Source organism: Thamnophis elegans, chromosome Z (genome assembly GCF_009769535.1).
Source record: "Thamnophis elegans isolate rThaEle1 chromosome Z, rThaEle1.pri, whole genome shotgun sequence".
Lineage (NCBI taxonomy): Eukaryota > Metazoa > Chordata > Lepidosauria > Squamata > Colubridae > Thamnophis > Thamnophis elegans.
In genome coordinates this window covers 110,968,923-110,981,073 of record NC_045558.1, presented here as the reverse complement: position 1 = coordinate 110,981,073, position 12,151 = coordinate 110,968,923, and the positions used below count along the sequence as shown (strand labels likewise).

General features: G+C 34.0%; 2 protein-coding genes across 2 annotated transcripts; both read right to left on the bottom strand.

The window, feature by feature from the left end:
* Nucleotides 1-2,461: 2,461 nt before the first annotated feature.
* Nucleotides 2,462-3,397, bottom strand: LOC116521441 (olfactory receptor 14C36-like). The gene has a single exon (XM_032236115.1). It carries the CDS (start codon nucleotides 3,395-3,397, stop codon nucleotides 2,462-2,464), a length of 936 nt encoding a protein of 311 aa, XP_032092006.1.
* A 5,888-nt stretch (nucleotides 3,398-9,285) lies between these two features.
* LOC116521440 (olfactory receptor 14A16-like) lies at nucleotides 9,286-10,242 on the bottom strand. The gene has a single exon (XM_032236114.1). It carries the CDS (start codon nucleotides 10,231-10,233, stop codon nucleotides 9,286-9,288), a length of 948 nt encoding a protein of 315 aa, XP_032092005.1. The 5' UTR covers nucleotides 10,234-10,242.
* Nucleotides 10,243-12,151: the final 1,909 nt, after the last annotated feature.

The following is a 12,151-nucleotide window of genomic DNA, read 5'->3' as shown; positions in this document are numbered from 1 at the left end:
TGTTTCATCGGTCATTATAATCCTTATTATCTTCTTTTTCTTGTCTTTTTGCTTTGTTTGCTGATTTGTCTGTTCTGTCTATTTCTCCATTCTTTCTGTTGTCTCCTTCTTTTCCTAGACATTTTGGTCTTTATTTATTGTCCCTTGTAAAATATTTTCTATTTTCCCATCTATACTTTGCATTTATCTCCCTAAAATTCATTATCATAGTGTCCTTAATGCTTTTGAACATCAACATTATTTCTTGAGATTGTGACTCTCTGTGACCTGCAGGGCACCCCTCTTTTCTTTGCCACCACTACAGTGGCTTTATCTCCTTTCGGAGCCCACTAATGGGGAAAATTCCAATCTTGCCATGATATCAGCAGAAAGTTCCCTGAAATATCACACTGTTGTGTCGTCAATTGCTTTTCATCAAATTTCTGCAACTTATCTGCCTGGTCCCCATCAAGCATTTTGGATTCAGAACTCCATAAGTGTACTACTTGTATAAGTAATCATTTTCCTCTGAACAATGACCATTGTTTAAAGATAAAAGTAAAGGTTTAACCTGACCAGTCATGTTTGACTCTAGGGGTGGTTTTCATCTCTGTTTCTTAGCCGAGGGAATCAGTGCGGTCTGAAGACACTTCAATGGCCATGTTTCCACTGAAGAGGTGCCTATTTATCTCCTTGTATTTACATTCTTTCAAACTACTAGGTTGGCAGGAACTGGGACTAGTAATAGGAATTCATCCGATCACACAGTACTTGGATCTTAAGGTAGATTGTAAACTGACAACTCAGAAACTTTTTTTTGAATTTTTTATTATTATTATTATTATTTTGACAATTCAGAGACTTTAACCACTGAGCCATTGCATCCATTGTCTACTCAACCAATCAGTCTTCTGTTATGGGATATTGCTACATGTCTAAATAGGTTCCTTCATTTTGAATGTTAAAATTCTATTCAACATGTTAAATATATTGCATTGATTTCTCAGAAATAAATAAAGTTTAATCATTCTTGCAACTCAATCATTCTCTTTAAATAGGATCCAGATTGTAATATACAAAATCTTCCAAACACATAACAGCTATGATAACGCCAGAGCATGAGTGTTCCACTGAGACTCACAGTTGAAGTTTGCATATTATGTCAAGTCACAGATTCAGAACATGTTATTTTTGATCAAAATCAGAAGAGACTAGACAAATACAGAAAAGATTAGCCAAAGAAGGGTAAAAAAAGTCAGACTCTTAAAGAAGCAGCAGCAGGAGTAAAGGGGCTGCTTGGAAATCAGGATATCATCCCCACTTTGTCTTTAATATTTTACTACACTGAAATCTCTCTTTCTCTCTCTCTCCCTCCCTCCCTCTCTCCCTCTGTCCCTACCTCCCTCCTTCCCTCCCTCCAATTTGGCACAAAATATTACCAAATACCAAACAGAAAAAAGAAAAAAAGAGAGCATGTGTTATCACATCCAAAAACTATTCATGAATATAAAGTTAAAAGGTGATTCTCTGATAGTAATACTGAGCCTTCTTGTATATAACAACTGAAAACAAAAATTATTAAATTATGTAATTAATTGATGTAAAACTAGATATATTTTATTTTCCTTTATGTTTATATTAAGAATTGCTTATATGTTATAGTTTTTCTTTGCTCACCATAAAATTAATTACCTCAAATGATAATAACTAGATAACATTTGGTCAATGTATGTGGTTGCAAATGCTTTTTTATTGGAAAAAAAATCCAAAATATTGTGTTACGTTTAATTTGATTAAAATTTTAAAAAAAGAACTTTCAAATGTGTCAGAAACTTTTCTTTAAAAATATATTTATTAGTTGCAAGCTATTCAGACTAAATGTACCAAAATCATATTATTGCCTAGAATTATATTCAGAAACAAAATTTATCAATGGGCAAACAAAACAATTAACTTGATCTGGCCTTCAGCATTTAAATCTAAGAAAGTAGTAAATGAGAAGAAAATTGACAGAAAAAAGAGAATTTTTGTCATGTAATTCATCTAGAATAATTTTCTTAAAAGACACTATTTAAAATAGTGACCAATAATTATATTTAACTTGGAAAAAGAGTTCTACATAATTAAATCCTTTTTATCTTGATATGAAATCTATTAATGCAAATAATACTTGATTCATTAAGTCCTACCATTGGAAATATTTAAATCTACCCAATTCCAAAATGACTCAGAATGGCTTACATTACAAAAGAACAATAAATCAGTGAAGAAAAACAAAAGTGCATTATCAGACAAAAAAACCTTCCATGTTATATACAAAATATTTCTAATAAGAGCTCTATAGTCACCCCACTACAAAGCTGGAAAAATTGTCAGATGATTAAGGTCTTCCAGGAGATAATAAGGAAGGGAGCCACTTGGATTGCAGGGTAAGATAATCCAGAGGGTATGTTTAATCTTTATAAAAATTGATACTTTGCCATCAATTCATACAGTATATGACATTTTGCAGTAGTTTCAAAACAGCATTTTGGATGTCTTTATTTCTGAGGCTATAAATAATGGGATTCAAAATTGGTGGCAAAATGGTATAAAAAATAGCGGAAAGCAAATCCACTGTAGAAGACGAAAGTGATTTTGGCCTCATGTATGAAAACACAGCTGTGACTATGAATACAGAAAAAACAGTCAAGTGAGGAGTGCAAGTTGAAAAAACTTTATGTCGGCTTTGGACCAATGGCATTTTAATTATGGTGGAGAAGATGTAACCATAAGAAGCAAAGATGAGTGCAAAACAAAAAGAGTCGAAAAAGAACCCAAGTACAAGTATCAGAATTTGATTGACTTTTATATCAGTGCAAGAAATCTTTTGTAACTGAGGAATGTCACAGAAATATTGGCCAATCATATTTGAGTTACAGAAATTTAATCTAAAGGTGATCCCTGTTTCCAGCACTGCATGGATCAGGTTGCAAATCCAGTTGGCAACTGCCATTTGAATGCAGGCATTCCAGTTCATGATTATCTTATACTGCAGAGGGTTACAGATGGCCACGTAACGGTCATAAGCCATAGTAGTTAACAAAGTCAGCTCACTACCAACAAATGTAACCATGAAAAAGACCTGTGTGACACATCCACCAAAAGAAATTTCTTTGTTGTTTGTCAGAGATATAACTATCGATTTGGGAACTGTGGTACAGATAGAACAAATATCTACCAAGGAAAGGTTTGCCAAAAAGAAATACATTGGACTGTGGAGATGTTGATCAAATGCTACTGCCATTAAAATGAAACAATTCCCCATTAAAGTTATTAAGTAAACAAAGAGAAATACCACAGCATGTAAAATTTGCAAATTCCAGTCATCTGAAAATCCCATGAGAACAAAATATCTCACGGAAGTGTGGTTGGTCATCCCACTTGTTTAATCCTACAAAAAAAAGTTACAAGGACATGAAAGATGAGGAATACACTTTTAGCAATATCCTTCCATCCCCTTGCAAGATTCTACATTACAAATATCCCACTCACACTTTCAAAGGCTCAGATATAAACAGTTGCCATACTCTAAGCTAACAACTTTTTTTCAGTATTATTCACATACAAAATAGGGATTCTGTGCAATGAGATATGGTAACTTAATCAGATAATATAAAATTGAATGTATGGCATTTGAAAATCAAGCTTCCAAAATGTTGGTATTCTTATATGTAACAAAAAAAAAACACTTACATTTTCTTCTTACTATCTGAAAAGTAAGCACCACATTTAAAGAATGGTATACTGGATTTCATATCACATTGACTGCAGTTCAATCTCTTCAGAGAAATTTATTTACTTACTTACTTATTTGTTTATCAAAATCTTCCTTGGAATCAGATGGAAATCTTTTCTCTTCAAAAATTAGCTACTTGAATGAAACTTTTAATGAAATAGATAAAAATCATCCTTATATTTTGTAGTATTTAAATAAAACTCATCATCATTTTACAATGCGAAACAAATCTTCACTTACAAAAGAGCAAGTGAGTTTCCTATCTTTACCATTACAATTTTTCCCTCTAGAAAACCTTTTAATTTTAAAATATAGTCATTTTTAGTAAAAACAGCAATTTCAAAAACAAGACTTATCACAATGCCCTACTTCCTTTAGAACTGATTCATTTCTTCAGCATCCTAGCAACTCTTACTTTTTCTTCAAAAGAAATGATGTTTTGTACTCACTTAAATTTTCTTTAGAAGTCAGTGCATTGCTGTGATTAACTATGACCCTTATTAAAGCAAATAGCATTTTTTTTAAAAAAAATAATTGTTATCTGTGATTCTTCAAGGAATTACTCCTTGGAGGCGGTGTTTGTTTCACAACATTATCAAGAGTTTTACTAACAAGTATGCAATTTAGTTAATCATCTTTTTAAACACTTCCTTCTCTGATGTTTTTAATCTTCTCTAATTTTTAATCTTCAAATGGAATCCAAATTGGCAGAAGAATGCATGTTAGAATTCGCTTAAATACCTATAAAGTGATATAGAAAGTCTCTCTCTCTCTCTCTCTCTCTCTGTGTGTGTGTGTGTGTGTGTGTGTGTGTGTACAGTAAAACTTCTGATCTTGAATGCTTCTGACCAAGACCAAATCAGGGTTTTTTGTAAGCACCAAATTTTCTGTTGTTTGTTTACAAATCAAGTTGCAACCAAAGTTATGGAACAAATTATAGTCATGACCAGAAGTTCCACCTTATATGTATTAATAAATAAGTACATTTCTATCATTCAATCATTGTTGTTACAACTTGCATATGTAATAGCCTGCTTAACATGAACAATTGGGGGAGAAAGTAAAATAGTATATACAAAGACAAAGTCATTATTTCCATCCTTGAGTCTTGGAAATCAGCTTTGTTTTCTGTACATGATCACAAGCATTTATGAGAGGTGACTAAAACTCATCAAAGAGTCTCACAGTTCTCCAGTACCATATATTGGAATTGGGCAATTATAGTACACCAACTTTAAATTTCCATATGGGGTATGTAAATATCAGTTGTGAAATGTATTTATAGATTAGGGAAATTGGGGAAGTACATCACTATCTCAAAATTACAGGCTTTTATCTGACATTTTTGTTGAAAATGAGTTAAGAGTCTATATACCATGACTTAATTTTAATTTTTTAACAAGTTATTTCATAAAATTTCTAAATAAATTCACCACAAATAGCAAAATTACATAGTTCTATCTACACTATCATACAAAAACTCAGAACTATAGGATTCTATTTGCAGCAGCCAATTGTCGCGCTTGGCTGCTCCCATGTGATGGAGCCAAGATGGGGCCTGCAGCACCTAGCATTGCCTCCATTTCTGGACACTTGAATCAGAGGTGGTATTCAGCAGATTCTGACTAGTTCTGAAGAATTGGTAATGGAAATTTTGAGTAGTTCAAAGAACCAGTAAATACCACCTCTGACTGGCCCCTCCCCCATCTATTCTGTGCCTCCTGAGTCCCAGCTAATTGGGAGGGAATGGGGATTTTGCAGTATCCTTTCCCTGCAGTTGGGAACGAATGGAGATTTTTACAGTATCCTTCCTCTGCTACACCCACCAAGCCACACCCACCAAGCCACGCCCACAGAACCAGTAGTAATTTGAATCCCACCACTGATGTGAATATCGAAACAATGTCTCTTTTCCACGATACGAAAGCAACTTCAGACTTATATGAACCGAATGGAACCAAATATGTTCCAAAAACTGAAGATGACCAATTGGATATGGAACTTTTAATTGAAAACAAGAGAATATTCTGTGTCTTAAGGCTATACCATTCACTAATGCTATTGCAATGCAGGCCCAGAACTCTGCATTTTGATCCTAGTAATAATTGTGGCTATGAGTCACACTTGAATATACATATTTCAGGGCACTGCAGTTAGAGCTGTGTAATCTATGCTACAGTATCACAACTAAAATTCACCCAGATCTATTCAACAGTAAGGTTCAAGATAACCTTCACTGCTTTTGAAAAGAAGATGAGGAGTGTTCATGGGAAACCTGCTTCTCCAACACTGTCTGCCACATCTATTATATTGCCTGCACCTAAGACAGAGTTACAGGTACACACACTATCCAAAGCAAAACAATATAACATAGAAAGTACGCTCAAATGGATGCCTGAAGTCAATAATGACTGTTACTGCACCATTTTGAAGAAACTGTTATGCAAATTAAAGGGATTAAATAGTAATTCTCAGTATTAAGACATGCATTTACATTCTTACATTTAATGCTAAACCATTAAATAGTAATTTGTAAGCATTTTATGGTCACAAAAAAAATCAAGTTAATATCAAGTTGAATTCGGTGTTTTTTCCCAAAAAATATTAACCTTTTAATATTTATTAAATATAAATATTTAATAATATTAATAATATTTATATTTAAATATATTATTTATAATAATAAATAAATAATTTATTATTATAAATAAATTATAATTCTCATTGTTATGGTGTAACTTAGTGTGACAAGGTTCTATCTGATATTCGGAGCCTCCAGTATGACCCCAAGATTAGTCATCATCGGCCTCATTTTTTTTCTTGCACGCACTATTTGTTGGCAGGCTCACATACCATTTTTTTTCCTTCTACATACAATAGGGTAACCAGTAAAAAATTTCAAATGTTTAAGGCTCATTTTCCACAAAATGGCCAGGACACACATAGAGCCCTGTAATTCTGAGGTAGCAAAATATGTCTGCATGTGAATAATAGGCAAGCAAGAAATACCCTCACTTGGGCATTTCTCATCTCCAAGTCTCACCCGAGTGTTATCAATATTTCCAAAATTAATGCATCATTCCATCTGAGAATTCTGGAAAACATTGAGCTTCTCTGCTTCAACATCTTAAATCAAAGAATCAAGGTGGGGCCATTTTGATTCAATAAAATGCAAATCTATTGGAGATGATTGAAATCTGTGATGGAAATTCACATATTATAGTAGTATTTGATGTGGCCTTTCCCCTGCTAGATAAGGGTGCACAGGAAGATCTGACAGAAGATTGATGTGGCATAGTGATACAACTGTTACTAAAACTATTCCAATGTATTATTTTATTTATTTAATAATTTTATTTGCAGCCCATCTTGCTGACACGTGACTTCAAATCTGATAAAAACAATATAAAAGCTTTAAATAATAAGACAATAGAATAAAAATAACAAGAAAAGAGCTAAGATAGTGGAGAGTATGCAATAGAGTGCAGGTGAGATATTCTAATCCAATAACCACCTCCATTATGGCATGCCCCTGTCCGGATCCCAGGTCAATCAGCAAGTTTTAAGATAGTAAGGAAAGCCATAAGGTTGAAGGCAGAAGTCACCTTGCAAGGTATGATAGAATAGAATAGAATTCTTTATTGACCAAGTGTGATTGGACACACAATGAATTTGTCTTCGGTGCATGTGCTCTCAGTGTACATAAGGAGAATAAAATACATTCATCAAGAATAAAAAGATACAACACTTAGTGATAGTTAAAGTTACTAATAAGCCATCAAATCGTACTAGGAAACAAATAAAAACAATTTAAATTGAAAGATACAAGTCATAAGTGGGGAGAGATAGTTACTAGGCAGGAAAAGAATAATAATAGTAATATTCTTAGTAAATTATTGACAGAGTTGTGGGAATTAGCTGTTAAGCTGATTGATGGCATTTGGGGAAAAAAACTGTCCTTGTGTCTAGTTATTCTGGTGTGCAGTGCCCAGGACAGACACCACAGCAGAAAACATTCATCTCCTAGACCACAACAGCTGAAATTCCTTGACCAATGGGATCTGCAACTTACTTTTTCTGCTGGCACAAGAGGAGTTCCTCAGATAGCTATGAACCATGCAATAAAGAAGTCTATATGTAATAACTAATAGCTTGAATTGGACCCAGAAGCAAACTGACAGTTAATATTACTCACATAACAAAGATGTTATATGGGCTATCATAGTATTTTTCACACAGTCACATTTTGAGCCAGAAGTTGCTTATGAATGCTCTTTAAGGGGAACCCGATATAGAGTGCATGGCATAGTACAGGGAAAAGTTGACCAGGGCCTGAGTGATTGAGGCAAAAACTGCTGAGCCATGAAAAAGAATTGCCTGTCTGGGGCATGCTATCTCATCCTCCAGCAGTAACAGCACCCCTGGAATAGAAATATAAAGTTAGGTATCATCAGCATACTGATGATCTCAAACCATGATGGCAGATGATTTCACTTAACAGATCCATGTAGATGTTAAAAAGGAATGGGGAGTGAACTTAGCTCTGTGACATGCCACAAAGGAGCATTTGTGGGCTGGACTTTTAACCCTATCAATACCAGTTGGGACTGGCCATTGAGAAAGGGGCCAAATCAGCACAAAACTGTGCTGTCCAGACCCAGTTCCCATAGTTACCCAAAAGGATACGATGATTGATGATACTGAAGCCACTGAGGTCAAGGAGAGCAAGAATGGATGTACTACCTCCTCCTAGTCATGCCACAGATCATTGACAAACATGACTAATGTCTCTTTCTCACATCCAGGCTGCCAAAGGGGTCCAGTTTCATGCAAGACCCTCTGAAGCTGCCATTCAATAAACTTTTTTACTACCTTTCCTAAAGGAGGAGATGGAAAATGGACAAAAGTTGTCCAGGTTGGTGGACAAGTCAGGATTTTGTACCTAACAGCTTTCTTAAAAGATTCTGGAAACATACCTTCATGCAGTGAGAAATGTATCACTGCCTGGTAGTCACCATCTTGAAGGCTAACTTGATAAAGACTGTTATCCAGGCAACTCTAATGTATGTGTTCTGCAAATTGATTTGATTGTCTGTCAGAAATTCTCCAAATTCCTCCACATAGCACTGAAAATGATTTGTAAATCAGATGTTGCAAAGTGAAACACTGATCTGTACTACTATGTTACTTTCAAAAACCTGCTTCCTCTTCTACTACAAACTGCCTAATATCCACCCAATTAGTCTCTTTCAAAGATACCTTGTAGATAGCTTACACCCCATGTCAATGAAATTTATGGGTTGAAAGTTAGAGGGCTTGTACCATATCCTTTTTTAAATATTGGGATTATTAATTCATCCTGTGGCATTGATAAAAGTAAACAAGGATGTAAACATAGGCACACAGTACTCAGTAAATCAAGGGTCTCATTCATTAAGCTGATCAATAAATACAAAAAATGAATACAAAGAAACTGCAAATGCTAAATCACATCAAAGTTGCACTACAATTAGCATTTTTAAAAGAATTCAATTTTTGTAATGGTGCAATAAATTCATTATTTTATTCAGTATTTTCTTGAGAGCCTTTTGTAGGTCCTTGTTCCTAAAGCTATAAATGATAGGATTCAAAACTGGTGGCAAAGTTGTGTACAAAACAGCAGAAAGCAAGTCCACAGAAGGAGAAGAGAGTGATTTGGGCCTCATAAAGGAAAATACAGCGGTGGTGATAAATAGAAAAAAAACAGCTAAGTGGGGAATGCATGTAGAAAAAACTTTATACCTGCTTTGAACTGATGGAATTTTCATCACAGACAAAAATATGTATATATAAGAAGCCAAGATGAATGTAAAAATAAAGGAAGCCAAAAAGAACCCAAGAACAAGTATCAAGATTTGGTTGATTTTTGTATCTGTGCAAGAAATCTTTTGTAATTGAGGAATGTCACAAAAATACTGGCCAATCATGTTTGACATACAAAAGTTTAATCTAAAAGTCATACTGGTTTGTAAGAGCCCATTGATCAGATTACATATGAAGGAGATTGATACCATTTGAATGCAGGTGTTCAAATTCATGATCAGCCTATATTGCAGAGGATGGCAGATGGCTATGTAACGGTCATAAGCCATGATGGTTAACAGAGCAAGCTCACCACCAACAAACATGACCATTAAAAAGATCTGAGTAACACATCCAGCAAAGGAAATCCCTTTGTTGTTTGTCAATGAAACAGCTATGGATTTTGGAACTGTTGTGGAGATGGAACAAATATCTAAAAGGGAAAGGTTGACCAAAAAGAAGTACATTGGGGTATGAAGGTGGTGATCAGTTGCCATTGCTGCTATAATGAGACAATTCCCTGTTAAAGCTGTTACATAAACAATAAGAAACGTCACAGAATGCAACATTTTCAAATCTGGGTCATCAGAAAATCCCATCAGAACAAACTCTCTCACTGTAGACTGGTTGGCCATTTCATCTATTTGAATCCTGTAGAAAGCAGTTAAATGATTAATCAATTTGTGAAGAATATAAATTTCATAACATTTTCCCTAGCTGTTTATAAATTCCTCATATTATAATATCAACAGTTTGTGTCCAATAGCTAGCAAATTCTAATGAACTTGCATAAAATTCACTGATATACTGTAATAGATTAAAATTAATTCATCTCACTTACAATATTCCTAATTGTAAGTGGGGAAAAGTCATATATTGAAATATATAATCTGCATCTTTTTGGCTCCTGACTCATCAATCTTGGAACGAACACACACACACACACACACACACACACACATTAAATGGTTCTATCAATTACAATCCAATGTGCTGGAAACAGTAGAAATTATTTTAAGTACTGAGATGGCAGATCTGTTTCCTAAAGTACATGTAAGTAATTTTATCTATGGCCAGGAAGGAAAGTTTTAATTAATCACTCACAGCCTTTTATACTTCCAATTTTAACCATCTCCTTCATATATGATATTTCCACAAATGAGTTGATACAGGTTTCTCCAAATTGTCAATATCAATCTCTAAGTATTAATAGGTAATATTATTTAAAGTACTCTTGATTGCTTTAAAATAATAAATGTTTGAGATAAATGAGCAACCTGAAATTTCAAGAAAGGGTCAATGAATTGAATGATTTGATAACTTCTATTTTAAGATAATATGAATGAAAGTTATACAATTCTGATTTTTTTTTATAATTCCAGCATAGCAATCATGATAGAGAGGCATAATCATCAGAGAAATTGCTTGATCTCCTCCGCCTTAGAATCTTTAGGATTGTAAACTATTAACTGATTACAGTTAAATATTTGTCCACACAATGTGGGATGAAGCTTTCTGAAAGATTTCACTAATTGCTGAAATAATCTATGGAGACTCTATTGTAAACACAGTAAGCTACCCTTCTTGCAATTGCTCAATCTGAAAGCTTCTCTCCCCTGAAATATATTAAATTCATAGTGCTAAACCTTAAGGAGTCCTGTTGAAGGCTTGTCACTTTACTTGGGCTTACTCTGAACATTGGACGAATTGTTTTTGCTTCTGAAGTCATTTTTCTACTATCTCTTTTTCCCATATGTGAGGTGGGTAAGTAGGTAGGTAGGTACTCCCTACCTACCTACCCACCTCACATAGGGGAAAAAGAGATAGTAGAAAAATGGATAAAAGTTTTTTTTTTGTGGTATTATCTTATAAGAAGAAGTGTTAAATATTGGTATTTAACACTTTAATTGCACTTATTACCAATGCTAGTACTAAAAATAAGAATGTATTTGGCCTTTATTCTACCATTATAATTCTCTGTATAAGACAATACAGATAGCAGTTGCCCACTTCCTATCATGCAGCACTATTTCAATATATAACAATATAAATATAATAACACCAACATATTGAAGCTTCCTCCTATTCTAAGGAGGCAATACATGACTTACAAAGTATTCATAATTAAAACATAGGTTTTTTACACTTACTTGTTATATAGACTGCAAAAAAAAATACATTCAGCTCAATGTTATTCTTAGAACCAAAAGCTGAAACCCTTTAAATACAGTGGTCATTCTTGGTTACAAACTAAAATAGTTGCATTTACTTTTGTTCTCCTGGAAGATTAATGAACCATTCTTTTTTACTGTGATCTTATAGAAACAGCCAAAAATATTTCATCGTTATTTTCTGCAGTACTCTGAAGAGTCATTCCTTAAGGGCCATCACAATTACATGAAGAAGCAGTTATTTCTACTGCTCTTAGGAGTTGTATTATGAAATCCTACCTGCTTTCTCAGTTGCACAATACAGTTATTGATACAAGGTAATTGTGATCAATCTGAGAAAATTAGAGCAACTATATCTTAGCAAGGAGGTAGACATTGATGA